The following is a 25,730-nucleotide window of genomic DNA, read 5'->3' as shown; positions in this document are numbered from 1 at the left end:
TTAAGTAATTTGCCTGTGGTCAGAAGAGCTGGTAATGGCAAAGCCAGAATTTGAATTCAAGTCTGTCTGACTCTAAAGCCTAGTTTTTAACCTCCCTCTCATACTTTACCCTCAAGGACCTCACAATCTAATGGGAGACACTCACATATAAATAGATAAGCTGCAAACACAACAGGATTTTGCTCTGGTAGCAGACCAAGCAGCTAATGATCTGAGGAATATTCTCTGTTATTACTAGTCTTGCTGCAATAATAGATGTCTGCACTTCCAACCAAAAGGTGAACAGAGAAAGGAAGATGCCATCCTCCATCCTCATGCGTCAGGCGTAACGTCAGCCCACTGCTACTCTTCCAGGAAAAGGCTTTCCCGTTAGACAGTAAGGGTCAAGGGAGGCAGGATCCAGGCCCATGGCCTGCTGGGCACCAGAGGGAAGCCCAGAGCACACACTGTCGGAGCACTGAGGAGGAAGGAGAGCGCTGGGTGGAACTTTGGAATGTCAGGTCAGAGAGGCCCCAGACATTCCCTCCTACACAAAGAAAACCGCCGGGTCACACACTCCACGAGACATCAGGACATCTGAGTGGCCACGGACATGAAAAACAAAACATGGCTAGGGAACATCTTGTATTTTAACCCTTCTACCCTAAAATACAAAGAAGTAACTTCAACTAGAAAAAATATACACAGGTCTGGTTGGACCAAAGAGACTTCTGGGAAATGTTACAGGGCAGCTGTGCACGCATTTGGTTCCACACATGGGACCGTGACCCAGGCACAGTGGCGCCGGTGCTTGTGTCCTCCACAGTCACCTCACTCAGCACCCACCTTCAAGGTGGATGCAGCCAAGCAACACGCACTGATGGCGGAACTGTGGACGCCGGCGGAAGGGCTGGTTGCAGAGCCCTCTCTTGGCCCCCCAACCTCCTACCCGTGAGACAGCTGCCCTCCTCCCCCACACACCAACATGAAGCTGCAGCTGCTAGTAAGAGTAGTAAATACGAACCACTGGAAAAACTGCTGCCAAAACAGGTGTGGGCAAGGCAAGTGTGAAATGATGGGGGAAAAGGAAAAATCATTAAAAATCCAGAAGGGTTCTCCATTCATATTGTTTCAAAGCAGCCAAGTTCTCATTCTACTGCACAGAGTATATGTTAAGTGTTTATGCAAGAAAAGGCTTGAGGGAACACTAGTTGACAATCCAAATGCAAAGGAAAAGCCTTACCAAAAGATTAGCAAATGAATGCATATTTATACACCTTAACTTAAAATAGATTGTTTCAGGCCGGCCCCGTGGCTTAGCGGTTGAGTGCGTGCGCTCCGCTACTGGCGGCCCGGGTTCGGATCCTGGGCGCGCACCGACACACTGCTTCTCCAGCCATGCTGAGGCCGCGTCCCACATACAGCAACTAGAAGGATGTGCAACTATGACATACAACTATCTACTGGGGCTTTGGGGGTAAAAAAACAAGGAGGAGGATTGGCAATAGATGTTAGCTCAGAGCCAGTCTTCCTCAGCAAAAAAAAAGAGGAGGATTAGCACGGATGTTAGCTCAGGGCTGATCTTCCTCACACACACAAAAAATAGATTGTTTCATCAAAAAATGACTCTTTGATCTATCTGAATTTCAATTAACTCACTGTCTAATAGAGTCATATAAGGGAACTTCTGCATATATTATTAATGTATCCCCCACCCCTCAAATAAACTGTAACTTTCATACAGGTGAGAGCCATGTGTATTTTGCTCAGATAAATAAATGTAAAATATTACATTGATAAATGTTACAAAGGAAATTAAAAGACTATGCTATATCATAAGAGCATCTACAGGGAAACCTTCCTCAAATAAGTGATGTTTGAGATAAAACTGAAAGTTAAACTGGGTACAGGGGGTGGGGTAGAGAAGTAGAAGGGACATAACATTCCAGACACAAATACAGCATATGCAAAGGTCCTGTGGCAGGAGGAAATTAGAGGAAGGCAAGTGTAGCTAGATGGAGAGTACCCAGAGGTAGAGAGGGTGTAATATGATCTGATTTGCATTTTGAAAAGATTGCTCTGGCTACAGTATGAAGACTAGACTGGAATGGGGTTAGGGATGTGCGGGCAGGAGATCAGTTATGTGAACATTGCAGTGGTCCATCCAGACAAGAGATGATGGAAATGGAGAGAATGGAACAATTTGAGAAAGCAATAAGACTTCGTGATAATTTCTACTGGAGAGGTGAGGGATAGAAGACACCAAGGATGACTCCCAGGTTTCCAATTTGAATAGTGGGATGGATGGTGGTGTACTAAGATACAACAAACTGGAAGAAGTTTGATTGGGAGAATCACAAACTCAGTCTTGAAAATTATGAACTTAAGATGCTTTTGGAACACCCAACCAGAAATGTCAAGTAGGGACCTGGATATATGGGTCTGGGGACCGTCACCTGTTCTCTAGGGAGCAAGAACGCACTATTAAATACGTCTTACGTTGGATTTTCCTGTATGCCCTCATCTCTCAGTTTTAAGCATTAAATTCAAATACATTTTCTTCAACAAAATTTCCCTCCTTGGTCCATTATTCACAACAATAAGAGTCTTAAGACTTTGGCACAAACTTATCCTTCATTAATTATTTATTCTTAAGTTCTAGGCAACACTGATCTCACAAAATTTACATGCTAGTGGGAGAGAAGGTCAGCAAACAGACGGCAGCAGTCGTGGGGGTGCACACTCGGGTCTCCCTCCAAGACAGAACATGCCACAAAGAGTGTAGACAGTGGACAGCTGCACTGACATAAGTGGAAGAATTGTTTACATGTGCTGCTTCGGGAATTAGAATTTTCAGATCTCTGATTTACAGGATTTCCACGACTATTCATGTGCTATCACAACACGAGGGGTCAGAACTTTCAACAGTTATCTGGGGCAGATAAAATCTAAGACAACTGGGTCTTCCATAATTTCCCAGATAGTGTGGGGACAGTGAAGACATGAGCTACAAGGGTGGTGCTGCTTTGCGCTTTTGCCATCTCTTGAAATATTTTTTAAAAATTATTTCTTCAGTAAGAGATGAAACTATGATTAAAAAATCCTAGTTAGCTCTGCTATAACTGAGGATTACTTCTATGGAAATATAGCAATAAGTGATGGAAATCATACCTGGTTCTGGGCACTGGAGAGTATAATCTTATAACATTCACATGGTTACCCAAATCTTTGGAAATTATAATTAGCTCTCTTCATTTCTAAGGAATGTTCCAGCAGTTAGCTGACTAACTTTAGCCAATAGCTCTAAGGGATGGACAAACTTCACACATGTCCCTGGGCTGTGCGTTTTCTTCTAGGTCAGGTCATCTAGGCCTGGGGTCATCTGGGCGTCCTCTAGGTCATCTAGGGGTGGGGGCAGGAAGGATGCACAAGTACAGAGCAGGGGGGTTTGTGCAGTGGAAAGAATGTGCTTTGGTGGTCAGGCAAACCTGGATTCATATCCCAACTCTAAAGATAGCTTAAGAAATAGAAGTATAATGATGTACACCTGAAATTTATACAATGTTATAAACCAATGTTACTGCAATAAACAAAAAATTAAAAAAATAAAAAATAAAGCTAGTTTGCAAGGAGAACTCAGTTTTTCCATTTATAAAATGGGATAATAATGCTCAGAAAGCTACTGAGAAGACTAGCTAAGAGAATGAACATGCAGTACTTGGGGCAGTGCACGCATGGCACAACGATGCTCAATAAATGTTCTCCTTCTGGCTTTTCTACATATAACTCCAAGGACAGAAGCCATTAGGGAAGACTGATAGATCAACCTACATAAAATGCACTAGCCAAAAACACCATAAAGAAAATCAAGAGATGATGAACAAACTAGGAAAAGATACTGGCAACATATAAAAACAGGCTGGAGTTTAATATCTTTAATGTATAATGAACGTTTACAAATCAATAAGAAAAAAATCAACTCCCCAAAACAGTCAGTGGACAAAAACAGGTAATTTTCTCTCTCCTTTCTGTGTGTGTGTGTGTGTGTGTGTGTGTGAGTGTGTGTGTATGCACGTCTCTCTCTCTCTCTCATACACACACACAAAATACAAATGGCCAATAAACATATGAAAAGCTATTCAACCTCTCTAATAATAACAGAACTTTAAATTAAAACAATGATATATGGGCCAGCCCAGTGGCATAGTAGTTAAATTCGCACCCTCCGCTTCGGCAGCCCAGGGTTCACAGGTTCGGATCCCGGGCGCAGAATGACGCACCACTTGTCAAGCCATGCTGTGGCAGCATCCCATATAAAGTAGAGGAAGATGGGCACGGATGTTAGCCCAGGGTTAATCTTCCTCACCAAAAAGAGGAGGATTGGTAACAGATGTTAGCTCAGGGCTGATCTTCCTCACAAAAAAAACACAAAAAACAATGATATACCAGGTTAGAAACTAGCGATTTTTTAAAGTTAGTATCTAAGATAGAGGGTCATGAAATCAATGCTTTCACATACTGCTGTGAGATATAAACTGGTATCTTTCTCGAGGGTATGTATGTACTACTTGGCTACACTTACCAAAAGCCTTAAAAATGCGCACGCTCTTTGAGGCACTTATAGGTGTCTACAACGATGTGTTCACTTACATGTGGAATAAGACTGCATTCTGGCCTCCCTGTCGGTCACCAAACACGCCAAGCACCTGAGGGCTTGCTACTATTTCCTCCACCTGGAACCCTCTCCCTCCAGACACCTGCAAGGCCCACTCTCACGTATTCAGACCTCTGTTCAAAAGTCGTCTTATTGGTGAAGCCTGCTTACCCACCCTGTATAAAATAACAACCCTCCCCCCACCCACTGGAACACACTCAGGCACACTCACATACACATCCATCCCCTTACCTGGCTCTATTTTTCTCTACACTTATTGCCATCTGACATCTCACACACTTCCCTTTTCATTTGTTTCTTGTCTGTCTACCTCAACCAGAATGTCCACTCCGTGAGGGCAAGGATTTTTGTCTGTTCTGTCATTGTGCACCCCCCACACCTCCAACAATGCCTGGAAGATACAGTGGACGCTCAAGTATTTGCTGAAGGAACCATGCATTATTTTGTAACTTAAAAAAATTTTTCCCTTCTCTCTCTAGATCGGTACAAAGGGAAAATAACAGTGACAAAATCTATCAGGAAACTCCAGTCATGACCCTAATTCACATTTCTTCCTCTGCTTTTCTCAAGCCCTTCAGAGACTTTACTCTGAACAGAACTGCTGGTGCTTACAGCGACTCGGATTTGAAGGCAGGGATGAGAGCAAATAATACCTACATCCTGCCATCTGCCTCTCTGAAATGGCCCTAATGGGGAATTCAAACCATTTCAAATTCAACAAACATTTCTAACAACCGTGTTCTCACCTATTACTGTGACAATAAAAAACTAACTGAATTAAAAAACAAACACGTTTTTCGTCAATAGACATGAACTTAGAAACTTGGAGTGGAGGAACTTACTTTATTTTCTATAGTAATTTATCTCTGTCTTATTAAAAAGTAGTACCTACCCATGCTACAAAATTTTGAAAATACAGATAATCAAGAAAAACATTACAATTACAATCCCAGCACCCAAAGATAACCACTGATCATCTCTTGCTACAGCTCCTTCCAACAGTGCCCACATACACAAATATGAACACTTCCACAAAAATGGGATCCTACGGTGTTTTATAACCAGCCTAACTTAACATCTTTCCTTGTCACAAAATCATCCACAATTTATTAATAATTGAATACTAGGCTACTGATAGACATTTAAGTTACTCCTGGGTTTTTACTATTCTAATGCTGTAATGATTAGGCTTGAATATATTCTCTTCTCACATTCATGATATTTTAGCACCATTCAGGATAAACTGTCTGAAGTGGAATTGCTGTTCAAAGATACACACATTAACGGCTGTAACTGTTTACAAAACTGCCTTCCAGAGAGGTTATACTGACTCATCCTTTGCTATAGATTGAGGTTTGTGTCCCCCAAAATTCATATGTTGAAACTCTAACCCCCGATGTGCTGGTATTTGGAGGTGGGGCCTTTGGGAGGTAATAAGGTCTTGAGGGTGGAGCCCTCATGATGCAATTAGTGCCCTTATAAGAGGAGACATGAGAGCCTGCTTCCTCACTCTGCTCTCCTCCACGTGAGGACACACAAGAAAGCAGCTATCTGTAAACCAGTAGGAGGCTTCACCAGAACCCTACCATGTGGTACCCTGGTCGTAGACTTCCAGCCTTCAGAACTGTGAGAAATAAATTTCTGTTGTTTAAGATGCCCAGTCTATGGTGTTTTTGTCATAGCAGCCCAAACTGACTAAGACCCCTTCCTTTATGGCTCTAACACCGTATGGTTCCAAGATAGCCAAAGGCCTGCAGGTTAGGAATAAATAAGGCACGTACTGGAAGGACCCTTTCTCCACCTTTAATTCATCAGTTGGCACCATCTGAGCCTCCCGTGCTGGTTTATTCTTTCATTGTCCTATGTGTCAACACAGGAGGCAAGATGGAATCAGATCCTGAGGTGGTCCTGGCAGAATCGGAATCTCGGGTGTGGGGGCCTCTGAGGAGCAGCTGAGCCACAGAATGTGTGTGAGTGTGTGTGTGTGTGTGTGTGTGTGTGTGTAGGAAGGGGTCTCACAGCAACTCCTATCGGGAGAGATTGCAGACCATACTCTGTTGAAGGGCTATTTGCCACAAGGTCTGGTTTGAAAATTGTGGTGATACATAATTTTTCTTACATGATTTATAAGCACAAATATTGCATCTCGTTTGAGTCATGGGCTTGTTTTTTTTTTTTTCGTTTGTACACATTCTACTGTCGCTAAGAACCCTGATGAATAAAGCATTTTATAAGAAGCTAACAATAGTCTGTTGGCATGAATTACAAAACTGTTGTTATTGAGATGAAGGCTAATTAAATTAAATCACTTGGTTTTTAAATAGAGCAAGCATTATTAAGGGAACATCTGCTCCCTGAAAATACTCAGAAGTTTATTTGTTTATGGGCGCCTGAAGGGCTCCTTGAGCTGAGTTCTCGAAAATTCTCTGCGTTATACTGACACCTAGTGGACCTAAAAGCAGTTTCCAAACATGAAAATAACAAGCAACCAAGATACCAGGGTTCATGTGTTGACTACTGGCATTGCCTAAAACACTAACACCTTACAATTGTAAACTCAGTATTTGCTTTACAGTTTACAAGGACTTCTGCATATATTAACTCACTTCTTAAAGATGCTAGATTTCATTTTTTTGGTCCATTACTGGTGAATATGGTTTTCAAAGAGACGTACTCCATTTTCTCCCTCCTTCCTACTTTTCCTAGACCTTTCTCCACTCTTGACTCTTCCTCTGACTCACATGGGGTCACATTCCCTTGACAGGGTTAAGCTCTAATCCTACTTGAACCCAAGAACCCTGTGATGATACTGTTTCTCACAGAGCATAATTCAGAGCAGGAGTCAGCAAACTATAGCTCACGGGCCAAATTCCACCTGCTGCCTGTTCGGAAAATAGCATTTTATAGGCACACAACCATACCTGTCCATTTACATAGTCTATGGCTGCTTTCATGTGACAAGGCAGAGTTGAGCAGTTGTCACAGAGACTGTATGGCCCACAAAGCCTAAAACGTCTACTCTTGGGCTCTTGTTTCCTGACCCCTGATTTAGAATAAGGCAGCTTGGGTCCCAACCTCTGGAACTTAAGAGCTGTTGTACCCAAGGCTTCAGACATGAGGCAGTGCCCCTGACTAGACACAAACATCCCTGTTACCATTGGGTTTCTTTAAAGCTCCATTTTTCAGGGCACTTTCATAACTGGTTCTTCCCATGTGGAATCATCACTTCTTCCCACTTCACATTTCATTCACCAGCCCAAGTTTCTCAACATGTAACCCCAGTTCATGGTGAAATGGAAATCTCGTCACCTTCAGTGAGGTTCTGACAATCCCTGAAGGCCAACGAGAGCCTCACAGAAACCAGTTTCCAGGCCCCACGCTGCCATGTTTGAAGGACCACGACTCTCCATCCCTGCTGCAGTCTTTGGGGTGCCACCTGCAGCTTCCACTGTCAGAGCAGTCACCCCGCCCCGCCCCTCAGCCACCTCACTCCACCCCTCGGAGGACCAAAGCTGGACATCCAGCTACGTGAGCCTTAGGAAGTGGACTGTAAGACAGCACAGAACAGAAGAGACATTAATACTAGGAAATAGAGTCCAAAAAGAAAAAGAAATATAGGTCACCCAGGTCCCCGAATAATAAATGAGGCAGGCTAGAAGACACATACCTTGTTTCTAACAAGTATGAGAAAGAAAGAAATCCCCTACAACCCCTTTCTGGCCTTTCTGGCCAGGACACAGACCACGAGTGACTGAAAATCCAAGCTAATGTGCAAGACATGATGCCCCTGATCTCAGGTCTTGGGGTTTACAATTAATACTGTTGGCTTAGCTTGTAAAGAGGCCAGAAAGGGGCCGTACAACAGAGTAACAGCGACGGAAGGTGTGGTCCACAATAAAGGGTGAGTTCAGTAGATTCCTGTGCACTGCGTGGTACAGGCATGACCTGCAGGCACTAATAAAGGTCCAAGGTCTAAAAATCCTTTCCTGAGAGAGGCAGGTACTGCATGGTATCACTTACACATGAAATTGGAAAAAAAAAAAAAAGTCAAACTCATAGAAACAGAGAGTAGAAAAGTGGTTGCCAGGGGCTGTGGAGTGGGGGAAATGGGGAGAGGTTGGTAGAGTACAAACTTTCAGCTACAGGATGAATAAGATCTGAGGATCTAATGTAAAACGGGGTGACTATAGCTGATAACACTGTATTGTATAGTTGAAATTTGCTACGAGAGTAGAACTTAAATGTTCTCATTTAAAAAAAAAAGATAAATATGTGAGGTGATGGATGTGTTAATTAACCAGGAAATCCTTCCACAATGTCTACATATATCAAATCACCACAATGTACCTTCAAATATCTTAAAATTTTATTTGTCAACTATAACTCAAAAAAGCTAAAAAAAAAACCAATCCTGTCCTTTTACCATCCCTGGTCTCATGGATTCTTCTCCTGGGAACTACCATCACCACACCAACTCCAATCAGATTTTATTCAATATTAGGTCCCTTCAGTGGCTCTCAGTATGTTTCCTGAGGAAGCTTTGAAAGTTGGTTTTATTCTCCCCCAAAAGTAATTTCTATGTATATACGTAAAGCATTCCTCTGAAGAGAAAACAACAGAGAAAAATATCAAAAACACATGAATTTGAGTGCTAACTTTCCTTTGTGAGCAAAGATGATTTTTATAAAACTATGAGTCACTCAAAATGAAATATCAACACATTAAAACATATTTGGGAAATTCCAACCACCAGTAAGCTTTGATGAAGGTGGGCTAGCTCACTTAAAAACAAATAAACAGAGGCCTGGCCCCATGGTGTGGTGGTTAAGTTCGGCGTGCTCCGCTTCGGTGGCCCAGGTTCGCAGTTTCGGATCCCAGGTGAGGACCTACACCACTCATCGGCCATCCTGTGGCAATGACCCACATACAAAAAAAAAAGAAAAATAGAGGAAGATTCGCCCTGATGTTAGCTCAGAGCAAATCTTCCTCAGCAATAAATAAATAAATAATTAGTCAAATATTAAAAAGAAGTACAATCTGGACCCTAATTGACTGGCTTACTGTTCATTTTTTAGGGACAAGACTGAGTTAATTTGGAGGTTTTATCAAAGATATTTGTTATGCTTCTCCAGCAAAGGCTCTCAATGGAAAATTAAGGGGTGGGGTTTCTCCTTCATCTGTTAGAAATCTCTGGTCACAAAGGTATTGTGGCATAGAATTTTTAACTTAAAACTTCTTATACTTGAAAACCTGAGAATTAAAAATTTGCTCTCATGTATAGTGGACAAAAAGTGGTAAGTAGGTTAAAAATTACTTTCAAAATGTTTTTTATTTAAACATGTGCCTGGTAGCACAGGAACCAGAGAATGGGGTCTAAAGTCTCCAATGAAATCACACCCGAGTCTGTCCTCAGCGATGGTTCAAGAATCTAATAAAGAGCGCTGTGGTCTTGCTGTGCTACCAGACGTCCGGTCAGATGAAACAGGTCACAGTGTTCTTTTAGGATCACGTTTTAGAAATACAGAAAGCCTTCAGCACAGGACTTCAACATCTGCTAGAAAAATCACTTCAGCATTCTGCAATGGCTTGGCAACAGCAGCAGCTGCCATATAATGACAAGCTTGTGGCTGAAAACCAGCGCTATCTTTCCCAAGACAGAAGGCTTCCAGGGCATCGTCCAACACTCGGTGATAACAACCGGTTGCCGGGCAAACACCCTGGGAGGAGAATGATTCCATCGGGTCACTCAGTGGAGTCAATACGTGACATGGCCAGAGACTGACTGACACAGCAGACATGGCTTCTTTACAATGTAAAAAATGTGGTGCCAAGTTCTGCACTTGTTTGAGAAGGAATCTGGGATTCTGCTGTGCTCCAGGCTATAAGGACAGACTAAATGAGCTCTCTGTGGCATATGCTATTAGTACCAATTTGGTGCCCACTCTCCAGCCCCACCATTATAACCCCTACTCCACGATGACCTCAGGGACTCCAGACTGTCTTCCTGCTGTTGTTTCCATTCTCAGTAGAGCCCAGCCTATGCTATCTCTGCACAAGTACACAGTCACGCGGCAAAGCTGGGTGTCGGTTCTCTCATGACATAATCGGAAAGCCAAGCTCAGGAGGAAACATCGGCCACAGCAAACACAAACCCAGCACGGGCACACACAAAGGAACACTGGTGCTGGTCCTTGCTGTTAGCCATCTGGTAACACCCCTTTGCCAAGGGCCCATGGTAACTGGAAACCCCGATCTGTGCCAGCAGTTATTAACCACAAGCGCCACTCAGAACTAAGACAATGGGATCTTTGACAAGAAGCTTAACTGAGCTAACATCACGTGTTTGGCAGTGAAACCTTCTAAGGAAGTCCAGCAGATAGAAGTGAAAAGGCCTCTAAGAAGTTTAGCAAGGGGACTGAAAGGGGATTTGATCACAGATCTTCTGAGATGGGTGGAACCTAGCAACACTCGAGTTCAAGGGGACAACAGTGTCTAGTGGGTCTCAAGCTTCTACTACCGGAGGACCACTTCCTCCAGGGAAAGAATCTTGAGAATATTTGACTTCACCCAGTTCTACTAGTCATTCCCCCTTCCCCCTCCAAAAAGGCAATAAAAGTATGAAGAATTCCATCAACAGATGAATGGATAAACACAACGTGGTATACATACAAAATGTGGTATATACATACGATGGAATGTTATTCAGCCTTAAAAAGGAAGGAAATTCTGACACATGCTACAACATGGAGGAATCTTGGAGACATTACGCTAAGCGAAATAAGCTGGTCGCAAAAGGACAAATACTGTATGATTCCACTTAAGTGAGGCACCTAGAATATGTAAATTCATACAGACGGAAAGTAAAATAGTGGTTTACCAAGAGCTGGGGGAAGGGAGAATGGGGAGTTACTGTTTAATGGGTACAGAATTTCTGTTTGGGATGATGAAAAAGTTCTGGAAATGGATGGTGGTAACAGTTGCAAAACATTGTGAATGTACTAGTGCCACTGAATTATGCACTTAAAAATTGTTAATAAATGGTAAATTTTATGATATGTATATTTTACACAGAAAAAAATTTTAAGTATGAACAATGGCATTGCTTTTAGGGAAACATGCCTAAGATAATGTTTAAAAGACTATTCTTAATAAGTAATTTACATTATAAATTATAAGATAATTATAGTCAGGAACACCGTAAGAGTGGAAGACCCATGGTGGTCAGCAGCAGTGGACTCCAGTCCAAAATCTGACAGTCAATTCCCTCATTCTAGTCCAATCTCTTGCTTCTGTGGAGGAAAAAATTCAACCATTTGGAGTCAGGATGCTTCATTATTTAACTAAATATTAGCACTATCACAGACCTTATGAAGTCAGGGCCCATATTTGTTTAAATGAAGACCCAGTTTTTACTGAACTATTCACCAAGATAATGGAGTACAAAGTAAGACGTGTGCTTAATACCACATATAAAATCCCAAAAGTAGCTTTATTTTATCAAGTTGAGGATACTATACCATGGAAATGCAAAATTATGACTTAATGAACTACTCCTTTGGATTAGTTAAGCATCTTGTGTGAAATATTCTTTCAGAATATGGACTACAATGGAATCGGGTCAGGGAAATTAATCCACACCTACGTTCCCAGGGCCTCTCCTTTGTAAAACCTCTTAATACCACTTTTTTGCTCTCCAGTTTTATATTTTCAGGAGAAGCCTGAACTAATTATTAATATTTATACTGGACACATTCTCAAAGCTTCTCCAGAGTGCCAAGCAAAGGGGTGACTTAGTAATTAAGCAGTTAATCTGATGAATGGAGAAGTTAGGCAGAGAACTTGAACCAAAAGGCAAATGACTTGGCCTGGTCATTCAGTTGGGATGTTTACCTTATTCATATAAACCTTGACTTTATTGTCTTTTCATTTTGTGCCTCATTTTCAGGCAAGGCATGATGTTTTCAAAGAATCATGAGGATTTACATAGGTGAGGCAGGAGTGGATGGCCAATTCAGATTACAATTTTGGCTGAAAAATGTCATGGTCTTTGAGATTTCTTTTAAACCTATTTGAAAAGCTGTCTTAATAGAATTCTAACAACTAATGTCATGTGTGATCTAAATTGGACCCTGGATCAGAACTAGGGTGAGGGAGAGGATTATAAAAAATATTATTGAGAAAATTGGCAAAATATGAATATGGTTTGTAAATGAGATCATAGTATTGTATCAATGTTAATTTCCTGATTTTGATAACTACTGTAGTCATATGAGAATGTCCTTGCTCTCAGGAAATACATACTGAAGAATTTAGAAGTAAAGAAAAGGGGCATCTTACTCTCAAATCTGCAACTTACTCTCAAATAGTTAAGAAAAAAAATTAAATATATAGGTATAAATGAGAGACAATGATAGGAGAAGCAAGGTAAAATAACAATTGGGGAATATGAGTAAAGAATATGGGAATTCTTTGTACAATTTCTTTTTTTTTTTTTAATTTATTTTTTTTTTCCTCCAAAGCCCCAGTAGATAGTTGTATGTCATAGCTGCATGTCCTTCTAGTTGCTGTATGTGGGACACGGCCTCAGCATGGCCGGAGAAGCAGTGCGTCGGTGCGCGCCCAGGATCCGAACCCGGGCCGCCAGCAGCGGAGCATGCACACTTAACTGCTAAGCCATGGGGCCAGCCCTCTTTGTACAATTTCTAACTTTTCTGTAAGCAGGAAATAATTTGAAAATAAAAAATTCCCAAAGAAATTTTAAAGCTGATTTAATAACTCATTCATAGTGGTTGTATGACGCACAACAAAGCCAAATTAATATGGTATTATACATTGTATATCTCGATCAATTTTAAAATTACATTAGTGGCATTATTAACCAGGAAAACACTAATTGAGATCCAGTTGATTACAAAATCATTGGATCTTAAGATTAGAAGGAAACTAAGAGATCAAAGAACTCAAATAAACATCCAATGTAGCACCATAACAAATTAAATAATGTAAAAAGGAAGCAGAGTATGAATCATGAATCAAGCACAGAAGACGTTGTTCTACCTTGAACTGCTGTTGATCTCCACCCAGCCCAGTTTCCATGACACGTGAAGCAAAAGTCCACCAATTAATGTCTGCCACCTGAAAAGGACAAGGGCCAATGTGAATTTAATAGAGTGCCATGGTCTCAAACACCACCCAGCCCCAGCAGATCTGTCAACTGACACAAATATACACATCCAATCCTTCTGACAACTTTCTCCCCCTCTCCCCTAATTATCATCCCAATTCTCAGACCCGTCCTTCCCAACCTCTGCTATTCCCTTTAGCCCAGCTGTAACATTCAGTGCTGACATTGATATTCTTCTCTTCTTATTCTAGATTTTTCCTGAACAATCTCACCCAGAGCCACCACTTCTCCCATTGCTTCTGCACTGATGATTCCCAAATCCCTGTACTCTCCCAGATACCACCACCCTGATACCCCACAAGCTCCCAATGATAACATGCCTAAAACATTATCTCGAACTTCCCTACCAAACCAGAAACCCAGAGGTCATCCTAGCCCTCCTTCCGCTGTCACCTCCCTCATCTACTTGCCACCCCATAGCAGGTCTCAACTCCAAAGACTTCCCCTCTCCATCCCTCCTGCCTGATTCAGACACTCACCATCTCACACCTAGAGCACAGCATTAGTGCCCTCAATGGTCCCTCTCTCTCCACGGTTGTCCCACACCATCCATTCTCTACCTTGCAGCCTAAGGGTTTGTTCTAAAATGCAAACTTAACTGTGCTACTTGCTTCTTTTAAAAATGGTGATTCTTCCCAGTGCCGCAGACAGTGGCTCTCAGACTCTTTTCCACCACAACACACTTGGGGTCATGAAGCTCACATGAGACAAGCTTCCTCAGCATGCAGAGTTTAGGGGGAGCACAGGTTGTAAAATAGACACCCCTCCCTTTCCCACTGCAGAAAGCACAGCAAAATACGAAATGAAAGGGGTACTATAGGTATAACCTTAACCTGTTTCACTCTAATTGCTTTTTTATTTTAGGTGAATCACTCACAAATTTCAAAACTTTATTTTTAGTTATGACTTGAGACACTTCATCTCAGAAGCGATTACAACACACTGACGTGCTGCAACACTACAGTTGAGAACCCCTGGCCTACAGGATAAAGTCACTTGTGTGTGACACACAAGCCTACTGAAAATTGCACCCACCCCTCTCCAGGATCAGCTCCTGTGTGTCTGCTGTGGGCAACCACATTCCAGCCATACTGCACAGCCCACAGCCTTGGGAATGTGCCAGGCCATTTCACACTTCTAAGAGTTTGCACACACTGTCCTCTTGACCCATAAAGTTCTTCCCATCTCCTTATGTGTTGATGAACACCTGCTCATCCTATAAGATGCTGGTTTTGTCTCCTTTGTGAAGCCTTCACTGACCCAGCCAGGCAGAAGAGACAGATATGGGTCATGCCCTCCAACATCATGGTCTAGAGCACTGGTTCTCAGCCATGTGGTTTTTTCCCCCAGGGGACGTTTGGCAGTATCTGGAGACATTTTTGGTTGTCACAACTGGGAGTGAGGAAGGGGAGGGTGTGCTATTGGCATCTAGTAAGTAGAAGGCAGAGATGCTGCTAAACATCCTGCAATGTGCAAGACAGCCCCCACAACAAAAATCATCCAGCTCAAAATGTCAACAGTGCCAAGGTTGAGAAACCCTGGTCTACTGGGAAGTAAGCTAATTAACCAATAATTACAATAAAGTATGACAAAACCCTAAAAGGAAGAGTACCAGGTACTACAAGCCAACCTAGCAGGGGCGGTTCATCTAGTCTAGTGAGTTGGGTAAGTCTTCCTAGGGGAAGAAAATGTGAGCAAAAACCTAAGTGTATTCAAAACAAGAGGCCCAGAATGGACAAAGGTCCAGAAGTGAAAGAGACGACGGCTCATTCAAAGGCTTCTCAGAGAAGTTCGATTGGCCTGGACCTTACAGCATTTGAGCATTCGAAGCGGGGGTGACGAGCTGACACTGGAGAGAAGGGGCTGGTCATGAAAAGCCATGTCAACCACGTTAAGGAGCTGGAGCTTCAAACTGGGGACCCACCGAAGGGTGTGAAGCACAAGAGCGATGCTATTACACTTACATTCAGGAAAGCTCCCTCTCTTTACAAGGGAGAGAATGTTTTTGAGAGAAGCAAGATCAGGGGCCAGGAAGCAAGTTAGGAGTTGTTAAAGTAATTTGAGAGATGACAGCGGCCCGGGAAGAGGCAATCCGAATGAAGACAGAGGACTAGAGGTCCTGGTTGTTAATTAGATGTCGAGGATGAAGAAGACAAAAGAATCAAGAATAACCCAGGTTTCTGAGCCAGGCAACTGGACAGAGGGTACTGTTCACTGCAGGTAAATTTAAGAGACAGGCAGCAGAGAAAAGCCAGCTTCCACAAGGCAGAGATCTTTGTTTTCTTCACTGATGTATCCTAAGTGTCTAGAACAGTGACTGGCACACAGTATGCACCCAATAAATATTGTAGGATGAGCTACTCTGCCCTACTACGTGTCTCCTATGTGCCAGGCATTGTTCTAGGCATTGGGGATACTCCAGTCACAAAATAGACTTTTTTTTTTAATTCCTGTATTTGTAGACTTTACATTCTATTAGAGGAGGTGCATTCAGTCGGATCCATCTACAGAGATGGAGGGGAAAAGGCAATTCAGGGGAAAACATCATCCTTTCCCACGTAAGTTCCCTAAGTCCCTCCACCTGGAGAGAAGTGAAAAGGACATCAGACCAAAACACGATTCCCTCCCACCAAAGAGAAAACACTATCCCAGCTTCACTGACTGAAAGACACATAATCATAGACAATATTTTTAAAGTTTTGCTATGAAATATTAGGGAGAAATTTGACAAAGTAATTCTACAGTTCACCTGAAATAACATATTGGTGATAATACAAAGAATAAAAATCCGAAAGTATAAAAAAGGAAGGGTGAAAAGTCTTCTGACCTTCCCTGTCCACTATCTGCACTTTTCCTATAGGTAACCACTCTTACTAGTTTCTTCCTTATCTTTTTTTAAATAAGGAAAACATATATACTCACATTTCCACACGACAGTAGTGTACTATACTGTCACGGACCTGCTTTTGTTCCCCATTAAATGCATCTTGAAAACCTTTCCATATCAATACATGAGAGTTTCCTTACATTTTTTAATGTTTGAATAGTATTCCATTAGGGATATAATATAATTTATTTAACTGGTTCTGCATAGATGAAAATTAGATTGTTTAAAAATGCTTCCTGTCACAAATGGAGGTGCAATTTTTTTCACATGTCTATCTTTGTATATATTTCATTTACATAAACGCAAGTAAACCTCTCAGGTAAATTCCTGGAAGTAGAACTGCCAGATTGAAGGATTTAAAAATTGTTATATACGCCAAAGTGCCACTCACAGACATTGTCCCAACGTGCCATCCCAAGACCAATGACGAAAACTCCTGCTTTCTACATCCTCATCAAGGCTGTTATTGAATTATCAAATTTTATTTTGCAAATCTTATGGGTAAAATATGATATCTCAATATTGTTTTGTTATATTTTTCTTATGAGTGAAGAATATCTTTTTATATGTTCAAGAGCCATTTGTAGGTAGGGATTTTGTCTTCGATATTAAGCTCTAGTTTTAGCGCACTGGGATTGTATAATTGCTAATTTGGGGAAATTACTGCTGTTTTATTCATGGCGAATACTCCGTATGCATTTGAGAAGAGAGCATAATCTCTATTTTCAAGATATAGTGTTTGATATTTATCTATTAATTGCATTATTTAGCATACACACACACACTAGTTTTTTGTTTATCCAATTGAACTGTCATGGAAAAAATAGTAATAAATTTGTCTCCTATTACTAGTATATGTCTATTTATCCCTGGTATTCCTGCAGCTTTTGTTTGACAGATGATCATGCCCTGTTGTTTTGTTGGTATAAATATTCACCAATTTATTTTCATTTTGAACTTCATGCTTTAGCATTATAACACATCTTTCTTCACTTGTGTAATGCTTTTTGTCCTGAATTCAACCTTGTCTGACATTAAGATCACGACCCCTGCTTTTCTGTTTGCATTTGTGCAACATAAAAAAAAAAGGAGGAATGAAAGATGATGAGCTCTTTGTTGTTAGTGTCCTTGAGCGGATTCCGACGCCTACTGACCCTGTGCACAGCAGAGCAGAGCCCTGCCCAGTCCTTTTGGGTCATCGTCTCACTTTCCGGCACTGTATCAGACAACGCTCCACTGCTATTCACAGGGTTTTCATGGCCAATTTTTTCAGAATTGGGTGGCCAAGGTCCTTCTTCCTAGTCTGTCTTAGTCTGGAAGCTCCGCTGAATCCTGTCCACCACCGGTGACCCTGCTGGTATTTGAAACACTGGTGACAGCTTTCAGCTTCACAGCAAGAAGCAGCCACCACAGTGTGACAACCGATAGACGGGTGGTGTGGTTCCCTCACCAGGAAATGAACCCAGGCTGTGGTGGTGAAAGCACCGAATCTTAACCACTAGACCACCAGCGCTGGCACAATGAGCTCTATCACATACGTAAATGTTATAATAATTAAAAGAATTTAGCACTAGCCCCTTTCCATAAAAACTGACAAATAAGTACTCAAAAACAGATCCTAGAAAAATAACTTTATATACCATATTAACAACCCAAAGGCAACAGAAGGATTATACAACAAAATATAATAAATCGGGGTAGTGTAAATGAACCTATTAGGGGATTGCACCATAAACTAAAATAAACAGACAATGATTAAGAATTGAATAAAGCGGGCCGGCCCCATGGCTTAGCGGTTAAGTGCGCGCGCTCCGCTGCTGGCGGCCCGGGTTCAGATCCCGGGCACGCACCAACACACTGCTTGTCCAGCCATGCTGAGGCCACATCCCATATACAGCAACTAGAAGGATGTGCAGCTATGACATACAACTATCTACTGGGGCTTTGGGGAAAAAATTAATTAATTAAAAAAAAAAAAAGAATTGAATAAAGCTTTAATGAAATACAGGTGAATATCTACATGATCTTGTGATAGAGAAGAATAAACATAAAAGCAATAGTAGCAATCACAAAAGAAACAATCAATATGTTTGCCCACATAAAAATAAAACACTTAAAAAAAAAACCTGGCGAGGGGAGGGAGGTGAAAAAGGGAAATGAGTGCCAGAGCACCCCATGCTGCTTCTACAATATCCAGACTATTGACCTGGCCCTAGACCATTCTTTCCTTCTATTTTCTTTCTAATAATAGCACCTGGCAGTCACAAGACCACACATTGGATTCATTTGTGGTTGTCTCTATTGCTTCATTCCTACGTTCAAACAATAAATTCTCTATGATGTCACTTAAAAAAACATTTAAATAATCAAAATAATTATAAACAAAATGAAAAGGCAAAGAACAAATTGCAAAAAAAAAAAATTCCAATAAACATGGTAGACAAGTGGTTAGCATCCTTAAAATATGAAGGATTCATTAAATTGATAAGAAAAACGCTAAAACCTCAGTAAAAATAAAAGGATAAAAGGCACTAATAGACAAGTCACTGAAAAAAAGAGATACAAGTAGATAATAAACATAAGAAAACCATCCAACTTTATGACTAAGCTACGAAATGATAAGACAAAACAATGTGATACCATATTTGGCTCATGAAATCAGCAGAGAGGGAAAAAACAGCAGTCATGGTTTGAATATAATATTATAGAAACTTTCATATAGAGGCTGGGTGACAACGTAAATTGGTAAAACATTTCTGGAAAAGAATTTGTTAATATTCAAGAAGAATACTAGAGAAGTTCATATTCTTTAACCCAAATTTCTTATGTAGGAATCTATTCCAAAGACAGTTGGAAATTTGGCAGATTTGAATACAAAAAATGTGTGATAACATTGTTGTGTTTATACCCTCAAAATGGGACACAACTCAAATGCCCATTAATAGAATGGCTAAATAAATTACAGTATGTCTATTTGATAAAAAATCTACACAGGCATTACAAATACTTTAAAGAACATTTAATGATGCTGGTTGGACATTTCCTACAAATGTGTATAAAGAGCATAAAAGATACTCACCCTTGGAATAACGTAGGGTAGGTAAATTTCAAGACAGACAGGACATACTGAAAAACAAATACCAGATTAATGGACATTTTCAAATTACAGAGAATTGATAGACAATATAATCAAAGAAATCTCTACCAAAGAAACACAAGTACACTCAATTTTCAAAAAGGCCTTTATTCTCCCACCAAAAATCACACTGTGTGAAAAAAAAAAAAACATTCCAAGTCATACTAAAGAGAGTGGGCCTGCTTTCCCCCCGTGTCACCAGAAGCCTGACCATCTCTTGGTTGGGGAATGGAGCTGACATCATGAGTAAAGTGTAACACACAGCAGCGGGGTCTGATGCTGCGGATGCCCGACCACTCAGCATCCTCCCAGACCCCAGAAATGTCACGTTGTAACTGCAGCAACTCCAGAGAAAACTGGACAAACCCCTGGATGCAGTCTGTTTCCTCTGAGTATCCACTTTATCTACTGTCCAGTTTATCTAAAAATCCAACCCCTTTCTCTGGTTGTCTTCGAGTAAGAACTACATCGTAGTCTTTCTTTCCTTTGTTTTCCTTCCATTTTTAGGGTTTTCTTTGCTTTTTGCATCCTAAGGATTGTTCTTCTAACTAATGCTGCTTAGGTGTCTTATACTTTTTGCTGTGCTTTAGCATTCTTTTAAGGATTTTTTTTAAGCCAACTAGCTAAGGTTGACTTGTATTTCTATTATGTCTTCTAATCAAATTTACAGCACTTTGTGAATGGGGTAATTGTATTTTGGCCTTCTGAGTATCTTTTTCTATTTTTTCTACTATTGAACACTTTAAGAATTTTTTAAAAGCCTAAAAACATTAAATAGCTTTAGGCAAAGACTCTACTGATTCTTCACACAATCTAAAAAATGGAGGGGCCAGCCTAGTGGTATAGTGGTTAAGTTCAGCGCACTCTGCTTCAGCGGCCTGTGTTCACGGGTTCAGATCCCAGGCGTGGACCTACACTACTCATCAAGCCATGCTGTGGCGGCATCCCACATACAAAATAGAGGAAGATGGGCACAGATGTTAGCTCAGGGCCACTCTTCTTCACTAAAAAAAAAAAAAAAAAAAAAAAAAGGAGTGGACTGGTGTTGGGCAAGTTTACATATCTATATTTTCCCCCATGAATTAGCCTACACATAATTCCCCTGTGTGAGCTCCTAAATGCCACAATTATAGCTAACTGGCTGTGCTCTGGTCTATATTTATCAGAAATGGACCTTCATTCTTCTCTGAAGTCTATTTACTTGCATAATTTGATAGGCTCCTCCCCACTTTTCCCTGATATTTTCATTCTAAAATAGAGACAGAGAAAGGATTAAGTGAGAATCTGGGCCATGTCTTGAACTACCCTTAACAACCTTTATGAAGATAAATATTTAATTTAGTTTATTGTGAGCTGAGCTTTGTCCTAGATACGGGGGGGAGAGAGAAAATGCTGAAGCTCTCACCTCACCTTGCTAAAGAATAGAGAAAAACTGTGAAAAACGAAACCTCTGACAAATGGAACCTAAACTTGTCTCCTCTCAGCAATTCTTCACGTCACTGAAAAGTGTTGCTCAGAGCAAAATGCTATTTGGTGGAACAGCAGTGGGCAATTCTCAAGGAAAACGAAAGAGCAATCTGGGAGCCTTTGAAAGGAGAACAGACATAGACTTTCTTTGTCTCCCACTGAAGGCTTAACAGCTGTGAGAGGAAGGACAGGTGGTGGCCTGGGCCCTGGGCCCGGTTACTGCTGGAACCTCCCACTGGATGGAGGAACACACTACTCAGGCTGGGCCAGCCGGGCCAGGAAAGCCAGGACACTTGCTGTTCAAACTTCAAACAAAAATCACCCATTCTATTAAACAATAGAAGGGGTGAAACTAAGATGTACAACATTTTTTTTTTAACGAATTTTCTTTCTACAAATAGAGAGGGAAACAGTTCAAGGAGTAAACTACACTGAGAAATATGAAAATAAAGAAACTAGCATAGTCTTCTAAAAGCTGGAAGAGAGCATCCTCCACTGCGGACACAAAAAAATCTTCCCTAACCAAAAAGAAAATTCATTTGGCAGAGACTAGACGCAAGAGAATACGGGGTGCCCACTGCACAGCTCCTTTCCCATTTGGCCTCTGTGTGGTCCAAGCCAACCCGCCCTGGATGATGGAAGGAAGTGTGACTGTCCTGGTTGGGAAGATGGCCCTGGTTGAAACAATGGCATAATCTAAGAGCTACAAAGTTCCTACCAGAGTTCTGTTATGAATGACCACCTCTCCCTCCCCTACCTGGGCCTCGAATCTCCTCTCCACCACTCTTGATTCCACCTCCTCCTTCCCTTTATAAAATCTCCTTGCCTCCCCCTTCTCTTCTGCCTTCGGCTGTTATCCTCCAACTCTCTGTGTGGCACTGACACTTCCCAACAGCCCTGAACCAAAGCACTCCAAACCATCGTGGAAAATGCAGACAGGTGCCATTGGCTTATTGTTTAAATTCAGAGGGCCCTTGGGAATCTGATTTCTATTACTCAGCTTAGATACTCCTGGGCACATGACAATTTGGTTTATTTTTATCTAGCACCTTGAGGCATGATGCACATGGAAGGTCTTTATTACATCGATTATAAACTAGTGCGGTGCTCCAATAAATAAAAAAATTATGCCACAAACACAACTGTGCATCCAGGGCGGGTATAAATTTCTGTGAATTAAATGCTATGTGCCTGCTGGATTTTTTTGCTTTGATGTGTGTGTTTTTTTTTAACCAATGCCACAGCTTGTGGGTTTCCAGGAAAGACATGTTACTCTGCCCCTTCTGATGATTACACAGAAATAAAAGGAAGGTCCTTTTATTTCCTTGTGGGGTTCTGTTTTAAAATGAAACATTATCAATATATCCATCAGATTAGCTAGACAAATTAGAATAGTTAAATGAAAAGGCCAGGATTTCACAAATTCACATATTCCTGAGTAGGTGCTACAAAAAAATCTTTTAGTTTAGCTACCTGTCCCATGAGGAAAACAAATCTGTTAAAAGCCAACAATTACTGTGTCATACCGTAAGTAAAAGATTGTCTTGCCTTCCTTCCTCCTTTCCTTTCTTCTAGAGTCACTACCACTTACCTTAAGGAGCATTTACCCCCTTACAAACATCATCTCGAATAATCCTCACAACTCTTTGAAGAGGACTTTTTAATCCCATCTTAAGGTTTAAAACCTTAAGTTTAGAGAAATTAAAGTCCCAAAGACCAAGTAAATGGAGCCAGGATGCAAATCCATCACTGCTTCCCAGCAAGGTGGTATTAATGGATCTTCAAAGGCCCATCACCATAACTAAAAATCAACTGGACAGGGGGAAGGGGCTTTGGGAGTATCCTCTGGATATACTGAAGACAGCCACTCACACTAAGAGAGAAAGTACAAGGAAATGCTATTTGTTAATAGTTGTTTCCAGAGAGCAAGAAGGTTTTTGGGGAGCGGGGAGGAGGGTACAGACCCTACAGTGGGGGAAGGTGGTCCTGGGCTCGGTATCACCACTTTGGCTTGGTGTCCAGCCCTGAGTCCAGGACAGGAAGTGATGCCCCATCCTAGCCCACAGAGTCCAACATTTCCCTGCATGGCACCAAATCCAAGGCCAGCTTCCCCCTCCAACAAAATAAAAGCATGGTACCACTGCTTTCCTGCCTCTTCATAAAAAGGATTTCATGACATTAAACAAAATTAAGTTTATATTTTAATTTTTAAAATAACTCCACGAAAAACTCTTGAATATACTGGAAGTGCCTGGGATGGAGACATATAAAAAACAGGTTTGGAAATCAGTGGTGTGACGGAGAGATGGAAACGGACTGCTCTCTTCTATTCAAAGGCTTCTGGAACCTTGCGGGGTTCTGAGGAAGGGGCGTGTTTCAGAAAAGAAGGCAGGATTTGTCTAATTTCTTCTATTTTTCCTGCCCCGAGGGAACAGGAGCCAGCTGCTTTCTTTCCCTTAAAAGCAGTCCATACAGCGCCAAATTAAGTTCCAGGGAATTTGGCAGTCCCAAAATCCGATCTCCCAGGAGATGTACAGGATGCTTTACAGGACGGAAAACGGGGACAGTACAGCCCAACAAATCCTATTTCTAAAAGGGCATCCCACGCAGAGTCGGTTTCTTCGCCATCACCATCAGGAAAAAATCAGATAAAAAGCTGGAGGCTGCATTTGTTCCACGTACGATTAGGGGACTCAAATCTCCCACGTGCCACCATCGCCTCCCCGCGCCCGCCCCCCTCACCTTGTTCGTGAGGTAAGAAGCCAGGTAGCAGGTACAAAAGGTGAGGCCGACCAGGCACCTCCTCATGCACATCTGACAACCGGCGCCCCTGCCCGGGGACCCCTCCGGAGACCCACGGCCACCGCCCGAGCCCGGCCGCCGCTGCCAGGACAGCCACGTGGCTCTGAGCTCTGCCAATCGGCGCGGGGACCGCCCCGGGCCTTCCTCTTAAAGGGGCCGCGCCTCCGCAGGCCCGGAAGCCTCGCGGTGGGCGGGGCAGGACTCAGCTGGCCGAGAGACTGCGGGGGAGAAATAAGGTGGGCCTGAGCTGCGACGACCTGTGGGGAAAGAACGGAGAGTAGTCGTTGTGAAAAAGTAGCAAGTGGTAGAAGAGAAAACAAAGCAGTTGACAAAACAGTTGGCAACACCCCATAAGCGTTTAAAGAAAAATGTTCATAGTTATTCCTAAATGGTGGGACCAAAATGTTGCCTCTGCTTTACTGAATTTTCCCAATTCTCTTCTTTGAATGTGTATTATTTTTGCAAGCGACACAAAAAAGCTAACAACAATAAACGTTATTTTAAAAGAAGGAAGGCTGAGGGAGGAGGAACTAGAGTGTAGTGGTTTTTTTTTTAAGAGAAATCGATCACGTTGAAATTTCCAAAATAAGAAATCCTTCCAAAAGTAAAGTTTTGAGCACAGCCCCTATTCCTAGTCTCTAGGGTGGAAAATTGACTTAGTTAGGCTTCTGGCAAATAGTAGTAAACATACACAAAAACATATTGATGAACTTCGTCAGGAATTAGAGTTGGGAGTGTTCCCCACATGTAAAAATGTACAGATTTTCTGAAATACCCACACACCAGGAAACCTCCACTCTCTTTTATTTGTATACTCTTTGTAAAATTGCGTATCAAACTTGTTATCCAAGCAAACACCGGATGTATTGTCTCTACATAAAAGACAAACTAAAAAGTTATTTTCCCTTGACATTATTTTAGGAAACCTACTTCAGAGCTAAACAGTCCTTACAAAGAACATTTTTTGCCCAATAGAATTTACTTGAAATCAGTGGTTGGTATTTACCTGAGGCTTCCCTGAGCTCTTTTAGTAGATGAACGAATTCAATTCAGGCCTTATTATTTCCTAGTTATTGCTTAACTTATTTTCTTTGACAGAATTTGTTGAACAAACAAGAACAGCCAGAATAGTAAAGAACCATGCAAATAGAAGTTGACATTTCTAGCAAAAGTGCTGACGGAGCTTGCCAGAACTATTGATTTTTCTAAAGCTGCATTATTCTATCCCACGAAATGAACTAAGACCAAATAAAAATAAAATCATCAGGTCTTACATTGATAAACAACATGAGATTGAATTGAGATCTTTCAGACCAAAAGATCATAGTTTTTAATTTATTTTTTGATGATGGATCCATAAGTGCTCAATAAATGTTTGTTGAATTAAAAAAAGAGAAGAGCTTGGATAAAACGATGGCTGTGGGGTTTCCCACACACAAAGCTTTTTTAATAATGGGTTTTTTTGGCAGCACACATGGAGAATTCTCAAAAGACAGCAGAAGCAGCAGTATACTTTTTGAAACTCCCTAAATTCCCCTTAAAAAACAGACAGAATATCAATAACTCTTATAAATATAGTTGCAAAAATCCTAAACAAAAC

General features: G+C 41.4%; 1 protein-coding gene across 1 annotated transcript in view; it reads right to left on the bottom strand.

Annotated features, from left to right (window-relative positions):
* Positions 1 to 24,213, bottom strand: part of SLC35D4 (solute carrier family 35 member D4) — an 89,232-nt gene extending 65,019 nt beyond the window's left edge. Inside the window, 3 exon segments of the mRNA XM_087438979.1 lie at positions 13,712 to 13,789; positions 19,805 to 19,851; positions 24,071 to 24,213. Of these exon segments, the coding sequence (XP_087295105.1) occupies positions 13,712 to 13,789; positions 19,805 to 19,851; positions 24,071 to 24,142 (197 nt within the window). The 5' untranslated portion in view covers positions 24,143 to 24,213.
* Positions 24,214 to 25,730: the final 1,517 nt, after the last annotated feature.

Source organism: Ceratotherium simum, chromosome 14, assembly GCF_057802395.1.
Source record: "Ceratotherium simum simum isolate JZ-2026a chromosome 14, ASM5780239v1, whole genome shotgun sequence".
NCBI lineage: Eukaryota > Metazoa > Chordata > Mammalia > Perissodactyla > Rhinocerotidae > Ceratotherium > Ceratotherium simum.
Note: the sequence above shows the minus strand (reverse complement) of the source record. Positions and strands in the feature narration are given on the sequence as shown.